Genomic DNA, 23848 nt, shown 5'->3' with positions numbered 1-23848 from the left:
CCCATACAAAAACTTGTACGCAAATGCTCATCACACCATTATTCATAATAGTCAAAAAGTGGAATCACTCCAAATGACTGTCAGCTAGTTAATGGATAAACAAAATATGGTATATCCATACAATGGTATACTATTCAGCAGTAGAAAGGAACCAATTAATGATACATACTACATCATGGATGAACCTCAAAAACAAGTGAAAGAAGCCAGACATAGAAGACCACATATTATATTTTTCCATTTATATGAAATGTCTAGAAAAGATAAATCTACAGAGACAGAAAGTAGATTAGTGGTTGCTTGGGCTTGGAGAAGAGAACCAAAGGACTAAGTATGAGTGAGCATGAGGCATCTTTTCGGGGTGATAGAAATGTTCTAAAATTGGACTGTGGTGATAGTTGCACATTCTTTAAATTTACTAAAAGTCATTTAATTGTATACTTAAAGCAGGTATGGTATATAAATTATACCTCAAAAAAAGCTATTAAAAATACATAAAGGGGCACCTGGGTGGCTCAGTCAGTTGAGCATAGGACTTGATTTCGACTCAGGTTGTGATCTCATGCTTTGTGAGTTCAAGCCGCACACTGGGGTCTGTGCTGATGGTGCAGACCCTGCTTGGGATGCTCTCTCTCCCTCTCTCTCTGCCCCTCCCCTGCTTACACTTGCGCTCTGTCTCTCTCAAAACAAACAAACTTTATATGTATATATACACATACTTCCTATATACATATATGTATCTATGTATATATATATATATATACTTCCTATATGTGTGTATATATAGATGTATGCATATATATGTATGTATATATATATACATACGAAATGGAAAAAATTAAAAATTTAAAAATGGTTTAAATAATCCTGTTACATATGGTAAACAATATTAACCAGTAAAAACTGTTGAAATAAACCGTATAGTTAAAAAGAAACCAGTTTTTGGTAAATCAGTATACTTGATACATTCAGCAGCCATTTGGTGAACTGGCTTTCTTTCAGTAAATTGGCTGACATTAAATTGACCTGTTTCCTACCCCACAGGGTTTTAGGAGGATTAAATGAGCTACATGAAGAGCCCAACACAAGGCAAGTGCCCAATGGTAGTTAATCTTATAATTAAGTTCTCTGGGCCCCAGTTTCCATATTAATAAAATGGGGATAACAACACTTCAAGGTTGTTGTGAGGACTAAATAATGTACTAAACAGCTAAGATAAAATCTGACGCAAAGCAGAAGCTCAATAAATGGCAGCTATTTATACCCTGGATCTTTTATTAACTTTTAATTGTGAAAAATGTGTAACGTATACAAAAATATAAAAGTATAAAAAAACTCTCATGTACCTTTCATTCAGCTAAGTTTCAGCAATTATCAATAACCAGTCTTGTTTCGTCTATACCTCGGATTATTCTGGAGAAAAGCCCAGCCATAATATCATATTGTCTGTAAATTATTTCTGTACCTTGTCTCTTTAGGTTGACTTAACATCAGTCTCTGGCAGCTGCAGGAGGTGACAGAAGCAACATAAAAAAAAGACTGGTGGGGAAGGGGAAAATGTCTCATTGTATTCTCAACAGCCATTATAGGTTGGATCCTTAGGATTCTCAATTTTCTACTCCCCAGGAGATCGACCATGGACAAAGACAATGCTCAACAGTCTATTACTATTTAGTAACTAAATTCTCAAACCCCAAGAACAGCTCTGCTGCTTTCAGAATCTGCCCTGCTCTCACATTCCCTTTTCACTGATTTCTCAGCTAAGTGGGATCTGAAGGCCTTTTCCTACAAAAAGGCTATGAAGGTATCCTTGATGCTTGTATTCCTCTGCTGTTCATACTTTACTTGGCTCTTGACTCTTCCTGTCTGGTGTTCTGAGTGTCCAGATGATCACTCTTCCGGTCTTCCTCTGCCTCTGCCTCCCTATGTGTTTCAGGGTTTCTGACGATCTACTTAGCTTCTGGCTATACCCACACCATCATCACTATCACCACCACCATCACCTTTAATCTTCATCATTTTATTTATAAGAGCTACCATTTATTAAGCATTTACTATGTGCCAGGCCCTGTGATAGGCACTTTACATACATAATCTCATTTAGTCCTCCAACAACCTGAGGGGAAGCTTTATCTATAGAAGAGATATAATGAGGACACTAAGGTGCAGGGTTAATTAACTTGTTAAAATCACACAGTGAATTTGTGTCAGAGCTGGGATTCAAATTTGGACCTGCCTGATTCCCAAGCCCGTGCTTTTTGCTGTGAATGCTTTTATTTTATTCTTTTAGAAAATGCTCTGTTAAAAATTATTTTAGGAAAAGTAATACATGCTCATTGTACACAATTCAAATGCTACTGAAGTAAAAATTTCCTCTCCTGGCTCCCTTCTCCTACTTTCCAGAGAGAACTACTATTACAAGTTTGATGTGACAAGTATAAAATATACGATGAATATACTTATTTGCATGAATGTGTAGAATTATCTCTAGAAGAAAATCATTGACACTGGTTGTCCACGGGGAAGGGAACTGGGGAACAGGGAGGGGCAGGAACAAAATTTTTCACTAAGTATTCTTCTGTACTTTTTCAATTTTAAACTGCATAAATTAAATTTTAAACCTCTTCAAAAAAAGTTAAATTAAAAATGAAGGAAGGGGCACTGGGTGATTCAGTCGGTTGAGCATCCGACTTCAGCTCAGGTAATGATCTCATGGTTTGTAAGTTCAAGCCCCACATTGGGCTTGTTTGTGTCAGCACGGAGCCCACTTCAGATCCTCTGTCCTCCTCTCAAAAATAAACAAACACTTAATAAAAATAAAGAAATATGTATGCCACTTTTCTACACAAGCATATACACACGCACACACACGTGTACACACACACCATTTTTAAAAATTAAAACTATTACTATATATTATTTTGTAACCTGATTTTTTCACTTAAGAATATATCTTGGACATTTTCCCATGTCAATAGATATTTAACTCTTTTTTAATTCAATTATTTTTAATAGCTACATGCTATTCCACTCTATAGATGTGCCATAATTCATTTAACCAATGCTTACTGATGAACATGTTCCTAATTACTATTACAAACAATGATGCAGTGAACACTGAACATTTCTCTTTATGTACCTGTGCAAATATTTCTGCAAAATTCCTAAAAATCTAATCGCAAAAGGTATATAAAAAAACGAATGTTCTTAACCAGTATGCTATACTTCCTTATTCCTGCCAGTGGTTCTGACCCACTGACTTGCTGAAATTTTTAGAACTTGTATACAAGATTTTTCTCAAACTGCCAATTAGATTCCAGGCCTCTCCCCTAACACAACCATAGTTCTCTGAACTAAGCAATGATATCTGATAATATCTGGGTCCTTCCCCAAGTACAGTAAGCCCCCCCCCACCCATGTTCCAGCCCCAGGTCCTAATTCCATGCCTTGTCTCAGTAACATGTTGCCACTGACAGCCCCAATATCTCTGTGTTCCTTCTTCCCACCTCACCTGCCATTAGACATCAACAGGGCCAGCGGGCCCTCATTCCCATCAAGGTCCAAGTCTGGCGAGTCATCATCTGAGTCATTCAGGCAGGTACCAGTGATGTTGAACTGTAGAAGGAGAAGGCTCAGTTGTCACCTGTCTGGGACTCCCATGTGAATCACGATGACCAGTTCCTTCCGGTTTCACTGGTTGAGTTCACTGTTAAAATCACCTGAACCAAGGCCTTCTGCTACACTGTCTCCCACCCCCACCCCAATGATTCCAGGAACAGGAGGTTGACAATGCATGGCTACCCCAGGGGAAACCTATCAATCTTGTACACCGTGTTCTCTAAAAAGAGGGGAGAGGATCTTCACATGCCCATGGAGAGCACCACAATCTTGAAGCAAGGTAGAGCCCCAGAGAAGGGCTTTTCTTAAGGACCTGTTCAAGACTCCAACATGACACTCATATACCATGCATGTTCTTAAATGTCATTCCCAACCAGCATTTCAAGATTCAGCTCAAGTGTCATTTTTTGGGAGAAGAGCTCCTGATCATAGCTTATGCCCACATAAAATCATCCACCCCTCTGTGTCTCGGGGTCCCCCACACACCCTTGATTATGGCATCCACAATACCTCATTGCACTCATTCGTTTTTATGCCTGCCGTTCTCACTAGCCTGTCAGCCTCTTGAAGGTTACATTCACAGCACCTATCACAGTGCCCAGCACAGACAAGGTCTCAATAAATGCCTATTATATGAGTGGGACTGGTAGCCAAACACCAGGGGCCGTAAGGGAGGTGGGAAGAGAGGACAATCCTTTTGATACCCTGCTCTTCCAAGGGACCCAAAAGGGCTGGGCTGAACCCATGGGCCAGCACCCACCTTTGCTTTCTGGGAAGAGCCTGTCTTCAGTGCCTGATGATTGTATGTATCCATGAGATTATAGCTCAATTGGCCAGCAGGCCCCAAGGCTGAGCTCTCCTTTCCCTTTCGCTCTGCCTTCTTGAAGAGTTCCTTGGGCTTCAGGCCTTTCTTCTTTGAACCACTTTTGGAGGGCAGTGACAGCCTGGACATGGATACTGAAGTGGAATGGACTGGCCTGGTTAAGGGAATGGAGCCAGCTGGGAAGATCCTCTGCAGCCCAAAGATATTGCTCGTCTTCCCAACGTTCTGTTGGAAGATATCCTATAAGAGTGTTAGTACACGAGGGGGTTAGAGCTTACTCAAGAGTTCTCTCTATGCTAAGAGCAGAGGACTGTTCATGGCACTGGCACTATTGCCATGGAAGTGGCTTACAGATGCTCCACATCTAGATGCACACCCTAGTTTTTTTCACAAAGTGTCATCAAGAATTTACGGGGTGGCAGATCTTTACCCAGCCATTGACAAGTGAGGAGAAGACGAGCAGAGAAAAAGCCCAGCACTACTGTCAAAATTGGAGAGAAAAGACTCCAAATGCAGCTGGCATGAGACAGAAAATACTTGAGTACTAAACTATGGTTCCAACTCTAAGGACTGCAGGATTTGAGAGGAGAGAGGTTCTAGTCCTGATTCTGCTACTAGCTAGCTCTATGACCACAGGTAAGTGATCTGAACACTCTGAGGCTGTTTGCTTGGCTGTAAAATTAAAGGATCAGACTGGAAAGGTGGTTTTAAAAGATGATCTGTGGCTCCTCTGAACTTCTTGGGAGGAGCCCTGAAGACTGGAAGTAGGTAGAAGGCAAACAAGAGGAACATGTGTAATTCTAAGCCTCTTGTTTTTATCTTATTCACTGCAGCTATGCTTTGATTCAGCTTCCATGTAGGATCTCATTTGAAAAAAAAAAGGTTCCACTGTCTTAAAACATTTGAAAGCCAATGGACCAGACATGATCCATCTCTAAGTCCTTTCCTAACAAGCCCAAAATTTTGTATATACAAAATTGGTTTAAGTGCAAAGAGCTGGAGAAAAGGTAGGCCTTGTAACTAAACTCTGAAGGACTGTGACAGATGGGAATGCAGGAAAATGGGGTAGGAGGTGGACAATGTAAGCTATGGTGTAGGCAGTGAAACATGCTGTAAGCGGTGAGGCTAGAAAGCCCAACTTCCCAGTAGCTCATGCTGACCACCCTTTAGCATGGATTTGAGTGCCTATATCCTGAGTGATAAATGGAAAGTTGACAGCTTCTGAGCTAAAGGAAAGTTTAAACTTCCCTAAGTCCAATTCTCCTCTGGTGCCTCTGCTACTTCACCAGCCCACACTGAGTTCTCTCTTTGCTGCAAAGTCTATTAATAACAATGGCTCACATTTATTGAGTACTTACTCTGCCAGGCACTGTGCGAGGGGCTCTACATACATTAGCTCTTAATCCTAACAAAACTCTGAAAAGGTGGTGTTATTCTCCCTTTACAGATAAGGATACTAAGGCTCTGAAAGGCTTGCAAGTGACAGAGCAGGAACCAGAACCCAAGTTTCTCTGAGTCTCTTACCATCTACACCTTACTGCCTTGTGGTATAAGCACCTGTTGAAACATGGCTTTGTAATCATGTTTAACATGGAAGAGCTGTCATTTTGTAGAATGCAGAGACTGAGTCAAAATATTAGTAACAACAACTACTACTATGAACTCTACCACCCACTACTACTGTGACCCATCATCAGAACTTATTGAATACCTATTATGTGCCAAGTACTGTACTTAGTGCTCAACATATATTACCTTACGTAACCCTTTTAACAAACTTCTGAGTAGGTATAATTATCCCCACTTTAGAAACAAGGAAACTGACGCTCAGGCAGTAAACTTCACCCAGAGTCCTCTACAGGATTCCAAGTTCTTTGTGGGAAGACACTGAATTACTTACATATTCTAAGCACCTAGCCTAATGTGAGAGACACTCAAGGCACATAATAATTATTTAAATGAATGAATAAACAGAATCTTTGGTGGGGTTTTTCCAACCCTTCCCCTGAGCTCTCAAGCCAACTGAAGAAGCCTGACCTGCCACTTGAGCCTTGAGCCCTTCCCAAACGCCTCCCCTGCTCCCCTGCTTCTTACTTCCACCAGGCGGATCTCCCTAGCCAGATCTTTAATGAGCTGTACGGTCCGTACTGTCTCCGGAATCTCATCCTCGTGGTCTGGCAGAGCCTGTCAAACAAAAGGCATAAGGAATAGACCCACACGTAAACGGACAACTGATTTTTGACAAAGGTACCAAGGTAATTCAATGGATAAGGGTAGTTACTCTAACAAATGGTACTGGACCAACTGGATACCCATATGCAAAAAAAAGAACCTCAATCCCCATCTTGCACCACACACTCACACACAGGCACACAAACCCAAATTGGATCACAGACTGAAATGTAAAATCTAAAACTATAACCCCTTTAGAAGAAAACAGAGGAGAAAATCTTTGTGACCTTGGGTTAAACGAAGATTTCTGAGGACACAAAAAGCATGAACCATAAAAGAAAAACAACTGATAAACTGGACTTCATAAAAAATAAAATCTTCTCTTCCAAAACCACTGTTAAGACAAACCAGAGACTGTGAGGCAGTATTTGCAAAACCTGTATCTGATAAAGGGCAGTGTCAAGAGGTGTGAGGAACTCAGTGGTGGGCTTGGGCCATAGCCCTCAAAAAGTCCAGAATCCCTGGGGAGAACATGGCCTCTTTACTTGTGAGGACAGAGCTCAGTGCTGAGCAGCTACAGGCCCATGGCTAGCTCAACAGCAACCAAGGCTAAGACCTTTTGGTTGTCTCTCTTTTAATTTGTTTGTAATCTTTTTGAATCCTCAAGATTTACATCTTTATGTAGACAGATCTCCCAAGTTTCTCTCTTGTGATTTCTTCTACCGGTTTTCACTTCACTTCTGTATCCAGAGGACTGATAAAAACTCCTCAGCATTACCTTCTTACTTCCCATGGTTTGAATCTTCTTTTTTCCTTGACTCTTTTAATCCATCTGGAATTTATTTTGGTGGCTGGGCAGGGGTGGGGTCCGAGAACCCATGTGATCCAGCTGGATAAATTTAATAGCTCCCTCCACCCAGCCCAAGGGCTCTGGAAAGGTCAGGGAGTGAGTACCTCCCATGGAAGTCATCTTCACTTCACAAAAGACTTATTCCATAAGAATGGGCTCCTCTCTGTAGGATCTGTGTCCTACTCTCCTCCAGCTCCCTTTGGCTGTGCTATTTGGGGCCAACCTGGCTCAGGGCCCGAGTGCTTAAGACTCTTCCCGCCCTCCCTCCCTTTTGTTATTCCTGGGACAGAGTCACTCCAAAGTTCACCTCATGGAGGCGGGGAGGGGAAGGTCCGAAATGAAACCCAAGGCAGCCACACCTGAGGGATGTGGAGAAACAGAACAGTAGGCTAAGGCCCAGGTGTAGGTGAGTCCAGGGACGAAGAGAAGGCCCAAGACATGAAGTCCAAGGATATCTGAGGGGAAGGTTGGCAACAGGAAATGGAGACATTGTACAAGTTAAGCCTATAATGGCTGAAGATCTCCATATGCAGGGGGAAAAGTCTATACAGAATATCAAAAGCATGAGAACAATATTGATATTTCTTTTTTTGTATTTCTTAAAATTGCTTTTTTAAGTCAACATTTGGAGTAAGTAATCCATTTACAGAGTTCAAAAATCAAATAATATAAAGAGATATACTGAAAAGTCTCAACATACATTTGTCCATGCCATCAGTCCCATTAGCCCGCACCCACAGGTAACCACTTTTCTTCTACATCCCTCCAGATTGTGTCTTCAGGCAAATACAAGCACATATAAATGTAATTCTTGTCCCCCCTCCCCACTTTTAACACATAAAGAAGCACATTATATATACATGATTCTACATCTTTACTTGACAAATTCTGGAGATCTTTCCAGATCAGTACAGAGAAAACTTCCTTATTCTCTTTTATAGCTGTTTAGCATTCAATTGGATAGATGGACATTGGTGTATTTCTACAAAGCCATTTTGGCAGTATGCAGTAAGAGCCTTACGTTTTTTTCATATACTTTGAGCCAAAAATTGCTCTTCTTGGAATCTATCCTGAAGCAAAAATCAAGAGATGAGGGAAAAAGGCTGATGCAAACAGATAGTCACTGCATGATTTTTCAATAACTACCCCCCAAATAAAGCAACAATAAACAAGCAGTTAGGTAAGGATGGTATATCCCTGCAAAAGAATATCATGTAACTATTAAATGTTCGTGGAGAACTTTGAGGACACAGGAAATTAACATAAGCTAACAAATTCAGATACAAAATTGTATGTATAGTGATAGCAATCATGTTTCTTAAATGTATATAAAAAAGACCAGAAGGAAATACACCCACAGATTAATGTTAATTCCCTCTGAGTGCTAAAATTACAGGTGATGTTTTTCCTTCCTTACACTCTTCTGTATTTTTTCTAATTCTCTAGAGTAAGCCTGTATCACTTTTTATAATCAGAAAGAAAGGTTTAAAAATGTAATCCAAAAAGTCCTAACCCAGTCCTCCATTCTAACCCCAGAAGGCCACAAGCCTCCCTGGTCTCATCCACCACCCCAAAGCATCTACCCAAAGCCAGTCTCTGTGGAGGCCACAACTATAAAGGAGGTAGAGAAATAAGTATATTTACTTCTTTCTTTGTCCAGGCTCTAAAGGCCAAGTTCAGAGCTTTGCCACCATGGACCAGGTAGGATGCTGGGTGCCTCCTATTCTCTCGCAAACCTAAAGGGCGAAGGAGGAAGGCAGAGGGTCAATAAAGCCATGTGGGGAAGCAAAGGAACTGTTTCTTTTTTCAGGCAATCAGAGAAAATACTTAGGGTTCTAGGCATGACTCCAGATCTCAGTTCTTACAATAGTGTTCATTTAATGAGTACCTACTACATGCTGGGCATTTAACATCTACTATCTCATTTAATCTTTATACCCACCTACTACCCAAGCATCATTATCTTCACTTTACTATCCAGGAAACTGAGGCTCAGAGAAGCAAAGAGACTTAACCAAGGGCACATACCTAGTAACTGCCAAAGCTAAGACTGAAGCCATGTATATCTGAATCTGAGGCCTATGTTCCTTCTACCACACTGGAAGTGTGCTCTGCCTCTTGGGTTTCAAAATGCAAACACTCAGGAAAACCATGATTGCAACCTACACAGACATGAAGGGCCATTAATAAATGCCCTTATCCCTGAGTCACTCCAAGAGGAGATTATGACAAATAGCCAGCTTTCGGGTCAATACAGAATTTTCTACTGAACTGAGCTATACAGAACAGGTAACAAGTGGCTAATCATTGAGCCTCTGATTGAACACTTAAGTGCACTCTGTCTAGGTGGCAGATTAAGGGCCTGAAGTAGTAGGTAGAAGACTGTATTCATTGGCCTTTGAGATTCTTTGTAAATCTAAAATACTGATTGCTCATGGCCAAGTTACCTTGAAGAATCTCAGGTCTGAGCAAGGTTGCTGCTCCATTTCAAAGCAGAAAAGAAGAAACCCAGCAGTTTGGCTTCCCACCTGGGCTGATACCAACACAATGATGCCAGCATGGTCAGGACTGGCCTTGTCCTCATCTCATGGGAAGCACATTCAGGAAACTCTGAGACTGTCCAGTTTGAGTTTCTTACTTTAATTAGCAGGGGATAGGGATAATTTCACTGTAATTCAATTTTCTCAGCCACCTTTGCTAAATAAAGTTAAAATACATGCTCTACCATACATTATACTTAATTAAAAAAAAGTCAATCTCAAAAGATCACACACTATATGATTCCATCTTTACAGCATTCTTGACAAAATTATAGAGATGGGAAACATATCAGCGGTTTCCAGAAAGTATGGATAGTGCAAGGGGAAAGAATGGGTGAGACTATAAAGAAGTAACACTAGGAAGTTCTCTGTGGTGATGGAACGAACACGAACACACACACACACACACACACACACACACACACACACACACACTTGGGGAAGCAGGGCAAAAGGGACAGCTAGGAAAGGGATCCATACCTCGAAAGATGTCCAGGATGTGCTTTCCCACGTACCAACAGATGGTCTCAAAGTTAGGAAACTTGAAGAGGTCTGCTGTGCTCAGCCGCTTCTCAATCTCATAGGCTCTAGAGGAAGCAGGCACAATAATAGCAATGATAACAAGGATCCTGTTTACTGAGTACCTACTGTGTGTCAGGTATTGTTCTGAATGTTTTGTATCTCTAATCCTCACAACTACCCTGTAAGATCCAACTTTGTGGGTTAGGAAACTTGAGCTCAAATGTTATGTGACTTGCCCAAAGTCACAAAACTACTAAGTAAGGAAGGGGTATTCATCCTCACACTGATCATTATCAGGAACCAGTATCTATTCCCTTCTCATCATCTCGCCACCTTCTATGCTGCACTTCTCACTATAGGGGAGAACTCAAGGACTCTAGCAGGTGGGAATGGCCAACTCAGGATCACAATAGCTTCAGTACTCACTTGAGCTGCATTTCGATGTTAAGGCTGTGTAAGAAGTTCCCTCCAAAGGCAAGGCAGTCCACGGGAGTCAGCACAGCATGGATCCATCCTGCAGTGTAACATGGCAAAATCATAGCTGGCAGAGGACCTTACTTCCTCTGGACATCACTGCCCACTCATCTCAAACGTAAGTCCTTAGAGCAGCCAGCCCGCAGTGACTCAGAAAGTTCTAGCTCCTCCACTCTTCCAACACCCATTCTGCCACCATTATAACCCTAAACTGGACCACCTTTTGGGGTTAATAAACTCTTTCGACTTTCGTCCTCTCAACTTCAAGTCTCTTTGATGCCTCACCCATCTTCTCTCCCATCTCTTAGAAGGGCATTACCTCCTTGCCAAGTCTATCCCTTCTAACTCTACTCCAGGTAAAACAAAGAGCTTTTGTGTCAAACAAACCTGGGTTCAAAGTCTGCCGTCTTCTAGCTAAATATTTCACAAGGTGGTTGTGTACAGTGTGCACCTAGATGGAACTCAATTATTCTCCTTGCCCTTGACCCTACACTGCCTTCTGGGAAGTTCTAATTCTACTCTTAAATATCTCTCATATTCATCTTCCTTTCCTGGTCCATCCATCCTATCAAAGCCTTGGTTCAGATCCCTTATTACCTGTCACCTAGGCTATTTGCAACAGCCTCTAAACTGGCTCCTCTACACCAGCGGTTCTCATGGTATGGTCCAGGGAATCCTGAGGCTCCCTGAGACTCCTTCAGAGCATATGCAAGGTCAAAACTATGCTCATGATAATACTAAGATGTTGTCTTTTTCACCCTCATTCCCTCACAGGTGTAGAGTGGAGTTTTCCAGAGGGTAAATGACATGACATCACAAACACCGAGAAGCAGATTTAAGTATCAGTCATTTTCTATTAATCTAAACATCAAAAAGATTTTTAAAAAGGTAGATGTCACTCTTCTCACTGCATTTTTGGTTTGAAAATAGCTATTTTTCATAAAAATTATTAATCATGCTAACATGTAATGAGTTTATTTCTCAATGAATTAATAAACAAATATTTTTAAATTTTCTCAGTTTTAATTTATAATATGGTAAATATTAATGACTATAATCCACATAAATAAAAGCCCTTTTGGGTTCTCGGTAATACTAAAGAGTATAAACGGGTCCTAAGTGCAAAGTGTTTGTAAACCACTGCTCTGTGCTAATCTCAATCTCTGAAGTCTATCCTCCACATCTCAACCCTAAGTGATATATCTAAAATACAAATCTGCTCATGTCATCCCCTGCTCAAAACTCTTCAATAAAATGTACATCCACAGGAGAATAGATAAATTGCCATATACTAATACAATAGAATATTGAAAAGTAAGTTGAGTGAACAACTACATGTATCAGCATGAATCTCATAATCATAATGTCCACAGGAAAAAGTTGGGAAGAACTGTCTAATATGATTCCATCTACATAACATCCAAAAACATGTAAAACAATACTAGGTATTGGTTTGGTGAGCTATACCTATCCAATAAAGAAATAGAAATAATCACCAACTTCAGAACAATGGCTAGCTCAGAGAGGGAAAAATGGGAATGGAAGTGAGGAGAGGTATACAGGGGGCTTCAAATATAATTGCAACGTTTTATGTTTTTAGTTGGGTTACAAACACATAAATGTTTATTACATTATTCTTTATATCTTTTGCTACATAAACAAATAAACTTTTGGTGATCCCCCAGCCACCTCTTGGGTAAGTTCAGCCCACCTACCTTCTCAGCTTCACCTGTTCCCAGCCTTTGATCTTTAGGCTCTGGTATCCATAAACTATTTCACATAGCCTTGCTTTGCTTATGCCTTTCCCTATGTCTGAGAGGCCTTTTCTGCCTTTCTCCTCTTGGTCACTCCTACATTTATCTGCCAGGTGTTACTCTTCTGAGAATATTTTCACAAACCTTCAGCTAGACTAAGTGTTCTTTTCCATGCTCCCAAAACTTCTGGTGAATGCCTCCATTGTGGCTATTAGAACATTATACTGAAATGAGCCTGGATGGCTCAGTCGGTTAAGCATCCAACTCTTGATTTTGGCTCAGGTCATGATCTCACGGTTTATGAGACTGAGTCCTGTGTTGGGCTCCATGCTGTCAGAGCAGAGTCTGTTTGGGATCCTTTCTCTCTCCCTCTTTCTGCCCTTCCCCTGCTCATGCTTTCTCTCTCTCCCAAAATAAACTTAAAAAAAAATCTAGAACATTATACTGAAATGATCTATCAATCTTTTGTCCCTAGCACCTAGACCAATGCAGGGGCATTCAGTAGACCTGCAATGCTTATGGAACTAAGTAGATTACACCCAGTTTGTGTGACTTTATACCAATAAGCAATTAATCCAACTCAAATCTCTGGTAGACAAATTCAATTCATCAAATAGTTATTAAGTGCCCAGCATAGAAAAGGTATTATGTGAGAGCCTATTAGGCAAAGGATTAAATGGATGAATAAGTGCCTGGGCTCAGAAACCTATAAAAGAGAAAAAGCAGATGGTATGAGGGGAGGTAATTTTGCCTCACCATATGTGAAACATTCTATAAAACCAATGTAATCAAATCAATATGATATTGACATATGAATAGACAAATCTGTGCAACAAAAAATCCAGGAATTATACAATACATAACATTAGACAAAGATATTAGAACTATATGACAATTTTAAAGCAGTGATCATAAGAATGCTTCAATGAACAATTATAAACATGCTTGAAACAAAAAAAACAGAAACAGAAGATGTAAGAAACAAACGTAAATTTTAGAACTGAAAAATACTATATCTGAAATAATGAAAACAGATGGACTCAACAGAAGAATAAAAACAATGGAGAAATAGAAAGTACTCAATATTAACAAAAGAGGAAATAGACTGAAAAAAATAAACTCAGGGATCTGTGGACTACAGCAAAATATATACAGCATTCAGATAATCAGAGACCCAAAGAAAAGAAGTGAGAGTGTGGGAATGAAAAATCATTCAAAGAAATAACAACTAAAAATTTCTTCACTAATATGATAGAAACATAGACCTACACATTCAGGAAGCTCAGTCAACACAAACAGTATAAACCCAAAGAAATACATGCCAAGACACATTATAGTCAAACTGCTGAAAACTAAAGAAAAAAGAAATTACAAGTAGCAAGAAATGACACATGTAAGGGAAAAAACAATTTGAATGAGAGCCAAAATTTCATCAGAAGCCATGGAGGCAAGAAGGAAGCAGCACAACATTCTTCCAAGTGCTGAAAGAACTATCAATCCAGCAAAAATATCCATTAGGAATAAAAGGGAAATCAAGACATTTACAGATGAAGGAAAACTAAGAAAATCTACTGACAGCAGGCCTACCCTAAAACTCTAAACAGAGAAGAAATGATAAAAGAAGAATCTTGAAATACCAGGAAGGAAGGAAGAACAACCGAAGAGTAAAAATACAGGCAAACAGGTGCACCTGGGTGGTTCAGTCGGTTAAGCGCCCGACTTCGGCTCAGGTCATGATCTCGTGGTTCGTGGGTTTGAGCCCTGCATTGAGTTCTCTGTGCTGACAGCTCAGAGCCTGGAGCCTGCTTCAAATTCTGTGTCTCCCTCTCTCTCTGCCCCTCCCCTGCTTGCTCTCTGTCTCTTTCTCTGTCTCTCAAAAATAAACAAACATTAAAAAAAAATACAGGTTAATACAATAGACTTTCCTTCTCTTGGGTGTTAGAAGTTATGTTTGACAGTGAAACAAAAATTGAAACACTGTATGATATGGTTCTCAATGTATGAAGAAATATTTAAGACAAATACATTATAAATGGGAAGGGTAAAGGGATGTGAATAGAGGTAAGGTTTCAACCTTCCCCTCAAACTGGTAAAATGTTAATTAAAATGTCAATACCAGACTGTGATATGAAGGATATATCTATTATACATATAAATTAAACAAGAGCAACTACTAAAAACCTATACAAACCACAGGCTAAAAATTCATATGGAAATACAAGGGCCCTGAATAGCCATAATAATCTTGAAAAAGAAAAACAAAGTTGGAAGGCTGACACTTTCTGATTTTAAAACTTACTAGAAATATGTGATAATTGAAATAGTGTGATACTGTTATAAGGACAGACCTATAGACCAATGGAATAGAATTCAAAGTGAAGAAATAAACAAACACATCTGTGGTTAATTGATTTTCAACAAAGGTGTCAAGACAATTCATTAGGGAAAGAATGGTCTTTTCAAATGGTTCTGGGACAACTGAACAGCCACATGAAAAAGAATGATATTGGACCCTTACCTCACATCATATACAGAAGTTGACTTGAAATGGATAAAAGACCTAAATGTAATAACTAAAACTATAAAGCTCTTAGAACACAGGTGTACATCTTCATGACCTTAAACTATGAATTAGGCAATGGTCTCTTAGATATGACACCGAAAACACAAGCAAATAAAGAAAAAAGTAGATAAACTGGACTTTTGTTCTTTCTAGGACACTATCATGAACTGAAAAGACAACCCCCAGAGAGAAAATATTTTTAAATTACATATCAGATAAGGTACAATATCCAAAATATATATTAAAAAAACTCTTACAACACAACAATAAAAAGACAAATTACCTAATCAAAAATTGAGCAAAAGTTCTGAATAGATTCTACTCCATAAAAAGATACACAAATGTCTAATAAGCACATGAAAAAATGTTTGACATCAACAATCATTAGGGAAATACAAATTAAAATCTCAGTGAGGGGTGCCTGGGTGGCTCTGTCGGTTAAGCATCCGACTTTGGCTCAGGTCATGATCTTACAGTTTGTGGGTTCAAGCCCTGCATCAGGGTCTGTGCTGACAGCTGAGTCTGGAGCCTGCTTCAGATTCTCTGTCTCCCTGTCTCTCTGCCCCTCCCCTGTTCACACTCTGTCTCACTTTCTCAAAAATAAACATTAAAAAAAATAAAAAATAAAATCTCAATGAGATACCACTTCACATGCACTAAGATGGCTATAATCGCAAAGACAGACAAGAACAAGTGTTGAGGAGGATGTGGAAAACTTGAGACCCTTATAAATTGCTAGTGGGAATGTAAAATGGTGTTAGGTACTTTAGAGAACAGTTTGGTAATTCCTCAAGAAGTTAAAACAGAGCTAACATATGACTCAGCAATTCCTTTCTTAGGTATGCACCCAAGAGAACTGAAAATATACATTAACACAAAACTTTGCACATGATCATTCACAGCAGCATTATTCATTATAGTCAAAAAGTGGGGGCGCCTGGGTAGCTCAGTCAGTTAAGCATCCAACTCTTGGTTTCGGCTCAGGTCATTATCTTATAGTTTGTGGGAGTGAGCCCCACATCGGGTCCTGTCCTGAAAGCATGGAGCGTGCTTGGGATTTATCTTTCCCTCTCTCTCTGACTCTCCCCAGCTTGCACTCTCTCTTGCTCTCTCTCAAAAAATAAACATAAATTTTATTAAAAAAAACACTTAAAACAACACAAACGCCTATAAGATGATGAAAGGATAAACAATATGTGGTATATCCATGCGTGGAATATTGTTCAGCCATTTAAAGACTAAGTACTGACAAATGCTATAACTTGGATGAACCCTGAAAATATTTTGCAGAGTGAAAAAGCCAGACACAAAGGACCACATATTGAACAGTTCCATTTGTATGAAATAGAACAGGCAAATCCATATACAAAGAACGGCCAAAAGTGGGTTGACAGGGGTGAGAGGAGGAGTGGAAGGAATGGGGAGTAACTGTTAATGAGTACAGGATTTCTTTTTGAAGTGATGAAAATTTTCTGGTATTACACAGTGGTGATGGCTGCACGACATTCTGGATATATTTTTTAAACTTAACTGCACTCTTTAACATGGCAAGTTTTATGGTGTGTGTTACATACCAATTTTTTTGAAAAGTACACTTAACTAAATGAATATGAAAACTGAACATATCAAAATATATGACACAGCTAAATCAGTGCTGAAGGGGAAACTTACAGCACTAAATGCTTACATTACAAAAGAGGTAAAGTCTGAAAATAATCTAAGCTCTTGTCTCAAGACTAGAAGGAGCAAAATAAACCCACAGCAAGCAGAGGAAGGAAAAACAAAGATAAAAGCAGAAATCAATGAAGCTGAAAACATAAACAGAAAAAAATCAATTGAGACAGAAACTGTTTCTTTAAAAAGTTTGAAAAATTGACAAACATCCATCAGATTGACACAGAATAAGAAAAGGCACAAAAAACTAATACCAGGAATGAAACCAAGGATATCAGGGTGCCTGGGTGGCTCAGTCAGTTGAGCATCTTACTCTTGGTTTCAGCTCAGGTCATGATTTCACAGTAGTGGGATCAAGCCCCAAGGTGGTGGACTCTGTGCTGGCAGCTCAGAGCCTGCTTGGGATATTCTCTCACTCATTCTCTCTCTCTCTCTCTCTCTCTCTCTCTCTCTCTTCCCTCTCCCTGTTCTCTCTCTCAAAATGAATAAATAAACATAAAAAATTAAAAAAAAAAAGAAACAGAGGATATCACTAGAGACTTGGAAGACATCAAAAGGATAATAAGAAAATACAATCAACAACTCTGCATACATAAATTTAACAACTTAGATAAAATGGACCAATTCCTTAAAAAGCACAAACTGAGAGGAGAGGGAAGATGGCGGCATAAGAGGACGCTGGGCTCACCGCGCGTCCTGCTGATCACTTAGATTCCACCTACACCTGCCTAACTAACCCAGAAAAACGCCAGAGGATTAGCAGAACGGAGTCTCCGGGGCCAAGCGCAGACGAGAGGCCCACGGAAGAGGGTAGGAAGGGCGGCGAGGCGGTGCCCGCTCCACGGACTGGCGGGAGGGAGCCAGGGCGGAGGGGCGTCTCGCTGGCCAAGCAGAGCCCCGGAGTCTGGCTGGCAAAAGCGGAGGGGCCTGACGGACTGTGTTCCGACAGCAAGCGTGACTTAGCGTCTGGGAGGTCATAAGTTAACAACTCTGCTCGGAAAGCGGGAAGGCTGGAGGACAAAGGGAGGGAGAGTTGCTGAGCCCCCGGACGACAGAGCTCAGCTTGGTGGGGAACAAAGGCGCTCGCCAGCGCCATCTCACTCACTCATCCCCCAGCCAAAATCCCAAAGGGAACCAATTCCTGCCAGGGAACTTGCTCGCTCCCCGCAAACACCCAACTCTGTGCTTCTGTGGAGCCAAACCTCCAGCAGCAGATCTGACCCCCTCCCGCTGCCACAGGGCCCCTCCTGAAGTGGATCACCTAAGGAGAAGCGAGCTAAGCCTGCCCCTCCTGCCCCCGTGCACCTTGCCTACCCACCCCAGCTAATACGCCAGATCCCCAGCACCAAAAGCCTGGCAGTGTGCAAGTAGCCCAGATGGCAACGCCACCCCACAGTGAATCCCGCCCCTAGGAGAGGAGAAGAGAAGGCACACACCAGTCTGACTGTGGCCCCAGCGGTGGGCTGGGGGCAGACATCAGGTCTGACTGCGGCCCGCCCACCAATGCAAGTTATTCAAGACAGCACAGGGGAAGTGCCCTGCAGGTCCTCACCACTCCAGGGACTATCCAAAATGACCAAACGGAAGAATTCCCCACAGAAGAATCTTCAGGAAATAACAACAGCCAATGAACTGATCAAAAAGGATTTAAATAATATAACAGAAAGTGAATTTAGAATAATAGTCATAGAACTAATCGCTGGGCTTGAAAACAGTATAGAGGACAGCAGAGAATCTCTTGCTACAGAGATCAAGGGACTAAAGAACAGTCACAAGGAGCTGAAAAATGCTTTAAACGAAATGCAAAGCAAAATGGAAACCACCACGGCTCGGATTGAAGAGGCAGAGGAGAAAATAGGTGAACTAGAAGATAAAGTTATGGAAAAAGAGGAAGCTGAGCGAAAGAGAGATAAAAAAATCCAGGAGTATGAGGGGAAAATTAGAGAACTAAGTGATACACTAAAAAGAAATAATATACGCATACTTGGTATCCCAGAGGAGGAAGAGAGAGGGAAAGGTGCTGAAGGGGTACTTGAAGAAATAATAGCTGAGAACTTCCCTGAACTGGGGAAGGAAAAAGGCATTGAAATCCAAGAGGCACAGAGAACTCCGTTCAGACGTAACTTGAATCGATCTTCTGCACGACATAGCATAGTGAAACTGGCAAAATACAAGGATAAAGAGAAAATTCTGAAAGCAGCAAGGAGTAAATGTGCCCTAACATATAAAGGGAGACCTGTAAGACTTGTGACTGATCTCTCTTTTGAAACTTGGCAGGCCAGAGAGGATTGGCACGATATATTCAGTGTGCTAAACAGAAAAAATATGCAGCTGAGAATCCTTTATCCAGCAAGTCTGTCATTTAGAAGAGAAAGAGAGATAAAGGTCTTCCCAAACAAACAAAAACTGAAGGAATTTGTCACCACGAAACCAGCCCTACAAGAGATCCTAAGGGGGATCCTGTGAGACAAAGTACCAGAGACATCGCTACAAGCATAAAACATACAGACATCACAATGACTCTAAACCCGTATCTTTCTATAATAACACTGAATGTAAATGGATTAAATGCGCCAACCAAAAGACACAGGGTATCAGAATGGATAAAAAAACAAGACCCATCTATTTGCTGTCTACAAGAGACTCATGTTAGACCTGAGGACACCTTTAGATTGAGAGTGAGGGGATGGAGAACTATTTATCATGCTACTGGAAGCCAAAAGAAAGCTGGAGTAGCCATACTTCTATCAGACAAACTAGACTTTAAATTAAAGGCTGTAACAAGAGATGAAGAAGGGCATTATATAATAATTACAGGGTCTATCCATCAGGAAGAGTTAACAATTATAAATGTCTATGCGCCGAATACCAGAGCCCCCAAATATATAAAACAATTACTCATAAACATAAGCAACCTTATTGATAAGAACGTGGTAATTGCAGGGGACTTTAACACTCCACTTACAGAAATGGATAGATCATCTAGACACACGGTCAATAAAGAAACAAGGGCCCTGAATGATACATTGGATCAGATGGACTTGAGAGATCTATTTAGAACTCTGCATCCCAAAGCAACAGAATATACTTTCTTCTCGAGTGCACATGGAACATTCTCCAAGATAGATCATATACTGGGTCACAAAACAGCCCTTCATAAGTTCACAAGAATTGAAATTATACCATGCATACTTTCAGACCACAATGCTATGAAGCTTGAAATCAACCACAGGAAAAAGTCTGGAAAACCTCCAAAAGCATGGAGGTTAAAGAATACCTTACTAAAGAATGAGTGGGTCAACCAGGCAATTAGAGAAGAAATTAAAAAATATACAGAAACAAACGAAAATGAAAATACAACAATCCAAACGCTTTGGGATGCTGCGAAGGCAGTCCTGAGAGGAAAATACATTGCAATCCAGGCCTATCTCAAGAAACAAGAAAAATCCCAAATACAAAATCTAACAGCACACCTAAAGGAAATAGAAGCAGAACAGCAAAGGCAGCCTAAACCCAGCAGAAGAAGACAAATAATAAAGATCAGAGCAGAAATAAACAATATAGAATCTAAAAAAACTGTAGAGCAGATCAACGAAACCAAGAGTTGGTTTTTTGAAAAAATAAACAAAATTGACAAACCTCTAGCCAGGCTTCTCAAAAAGAAAAGGGAGATGACCCAAATCAATAAAATCATGAATGAAAATGGGATTATTACAACCAATCCCTCAGAGATACAAACAATTATCAGGGAATACTATGAAAAATTATATGCCAACAAATTGGACAACCTGGAAGAAATGGACAAATTCCTAAACACCCACACTCTTCCAAAACTCAATCAGGAGGAAATAGAAAGCTTGAACAGACCCAGAACCAGCGAAGAAATTGAACTGGTTATCAAAAATCTCCCAACAAATAAGAGTCCAGGACCAGATGGCTTCCCAGGGGAGTTCTACCAGATGTTTAAAGCAGAGATAATACCTATCCTTCTCAAGCTATTCCAAGAAATAGAAAGGGAAGGAAAACTTCCAGACTCATTCTATGAAGCCAGTATTACTTTGATTCCTAAACCAGACAGAGACCCAGTAAAAAAAGAGAACTACAGGCCAATATCCCTGATGAATATGGATGCAAAAATTCACAATAAGATACTAGCAAATCGAATTCAACAGCATATAAAAAGAATTATTCACCATGATCAAGTGGGATTCATTCCTGGGATGCAGGGCTGGTTCAACATTCGCAAATCAATCAACGTGATACATCACATTAATAAAAAAAAAAAAGAGAAGAACCATATGATCCTGTCAATCGATGCAGAAAAGGCCTTTGACAAAATCCAGCACCCTTTCTTAATAAAAACCCTTGAGAAAGTCGGGATAGAAGGAACATACTTAAAGATCATCAAAGCCATTTATGAAAAGCCCACAGCTAATATCATCCTCAATGGGAAAAAACTGAGAGCTTTTTCCCTGAGATCAGGAACACGACAGGGATGCCCACTCTCACCACTGTTGTTTAATATAGTGTTGGAAGTTCTAGCATCAGCAATCAGACAACAAAAGGAAATCAAAGGCATCAAAATTGGCAAAGATGAAGTCAAGCTTTCGCTTTTTGCAGATGACATGATATTATACATGGAAAATCCGAAAGACTCCACCAAAAGTCTGCTAGAACTGATACATGAATTCAGCAAAGTTGCAGGATACAAAATCAATGTACAGAAATCAATTGCATTCTTATACACTAACAATGAAGCAACAGAAAGACAAATAAAGAAACTGATCCCATTCACAATTGCACCAAGAAGCATAAAATACCTAGGAATAAATCTAACCAAAGATGTAAAAGATCTGTATGCTGAAAACTATAGAAAGCTTATGAAGGTAATCGAAGAAGATATAAAGAAATGGAAAAGGCATTCCCTGCTCATGGATTGGAAGAATAAATATTGTCAAAATGTCAATCCTACCCAAAGCTATCTACACATTCAATGCAATCCCAATCAAAATTGCACCAGCATTCTTCTCGAAGCTAGAACAAGCCATCCTAAAATTCATATGGAACCACAAAAGGCCCTGAATAGCCAAAGTAATTTTGAAGAAGACCAAAGCAGGAGGCATCACAATCCCAGACTTTAGCCTCTACTACAAAGCTGTAGTCATCAAGACAGCATGGTATGGACACAAAAACAGACACATAGACCAATGGAATAGAATAGAAACCCCAGAACTAGACCCACAAATGTATGGCCAACTAATCTTTGACAAAGCAGGAAAGAACATCCAATGGAAAAAAGACAGTCTCTTTAACAAATGGCGCTGGGAGAACTGGACAGCAACATGCAGAAGGTTGAAACTAGACCACTTTCTGACACCATTCACAAACATAAACTGAAAATGGATAAAGGACCTGAATGTGAGACAGGAAACCATCAAAACCCTAGAGGAGAAAGCAGGAAAAGACCTCTCTGACCTCAGCCATAGCAATCTCTTACTCGACACATCCCCAAAGGCAAGGGAATTAAAAGCAAAAATGAGGGGCGCCTGGGTGGCTCAGTCGGTTAAGCGGCCGACTTTGGCTCAGGTCATGATCTCGCGGTCCGTGAGTTCGAGCCCCGCATCGGGCTCTGTGCTGACAGCTCGGAGCCTGGAGCCTGTTTCAGATTCTGTGTCTCCTTCTCTCTGACCCTCCCCCATTCATGCTTTGTCTCTCTCTGTCTCAAAAATAAATAAACGTTTAAAAAAAAAAAAAAAGCAAAAATGAATTACTGGGACCTTATGAAGATAAAAAGCTTCTGCACAGCAAAGGAAACAACCAACAAAACTAAAAGGCAACCAACGGAATGGGAAAAGATATTTGCAAATGACATATCAGACAAAGGGCTAGTATCCAAAATCTAAAGAGCTCACCAAACTCCACACCCGAAAAACAAATAACCCAGTGAAGAAATGGGCAGAAAACATGAATAGACATTTCTCTAAAGAAGACATCCGGATGGCCAACAGGCACATGAAAAGATGTTCAACGTCGCTCCTTATCAGGGAAATACAAATCAAAACCACACTCAGATATCACCTCACGCCAGTCAGAGTGGCCAAAATGAACAAATCAGGAGACTATAGATGCTGGAGAGGATGTGGAGAAACGGGAACCCTCTTGCACTGTTGGTGGGAATGCAAACTGGTGCAGCCACTCTGGAAAACAGTGTGGAGGTTCCTCAGAAAATTAAAAATAGACCTACCCTATGACCCAGCAATAGCACTGCTAGGAATTTACCCAAGGGATACAGGAGTACTGATGCATAGGGGCACTTGTACCCCAATGTTTATAGCAGCACTCTCAACAATAGCCAAATTATGGAAAGAGCCTAAATGTCCATCAACTGATGAATGGATAAAGAAATTGTGGTTTATATACACAATGGGATACTATGTGGCAATGAGAAAGAATGAAATATGGCCTTTCGTAGCAACGTGGATGGAACTGGAGAGTATGATGCTAAGTGAAATAAGCCATACAGAGAAAGACAGATACCATATGGTTTCACTCTTATGTGGACCCTGAGAAACTTAAGAGAAACCCATGGGGGAGGGGAAGGAAAAAAAAAAAAGAGGTTAGAGTGGGAGAGAGCCAAAGCAAAGGAGACTGTTAAAAACTGAGAACAAACTGAGGGTTGATGGGGGGTGGGAGGGAGGGGAGGGTGGGTGATGGGTATTGAGGAGGGCACCTTTTGGGATGAGCACTGGGTGTTGTATGGAAACCAATTTGACAATAAATTTCATATATTGAAAAAAAAATAAAAATAAAAATAAAATTCTTTATTACTGAAAAAAAAAGCACAAACTACCATAGCTC

General features: G+C 40.4%; 1 protein-coding gene across 3 annotated transcripts in view; it reads right to left on the bottom strand.

Moving 5' to 3' along the window:
- The window catches only part of PHF8 (PHD finger protein 8), a 93911-nt gene that overhangs the window by 36669 nt on the left and 33394 nt on the right, over positions 1-23848 (bottom strand). For 2 of the 3 annotated variants that reach the window (XM_081794295.1, XM_081794296.1), the window contains exons 9-14: positions 10952-11039; positions 10484-10590; positions 9108-9199; positions 6536-6625; positions 4379-4681; positions 3512-3615 (exon numbers count right to left, since the gene is read on the bottom strand). In XM_081794295.1, the coding sequence (XP_081650421.1) occupies positions 3512-3615; positions 4379-4681; positions 6536-6625; positions 9108-9199; positions 10484-10590; positions 10952-11039 (784 nt within the window). The remainder of the gene's footprint in view (positions 1-3511; positions 3616-4378; positions 4682-6535; positions 6626-9107; positions 9200-10483; positions 10591-10951; positions 11040-23848) is intronic. The other variant, XM_081794297.1, reaches the window with a different exon arrangement.

Source organism: Panthera onca, chromosome X (assembly GCF_046562875.1).
Source record: "Panthera onca isolate mPanOnc1 chromosome X, mPanOnc1 haplotype 2, whole genome shotgun sequence".
NCBI classification, from domain to species: Eukaryota; Metazoa; Chordata; class Mammalia; order Carnivora; family Felidae; genus Panthera; species Panthera onca.
Note: the sequence above shows the minus strand (reverse complement) of the source record. Positions and strands in the feature narration are given on the sequence as shown.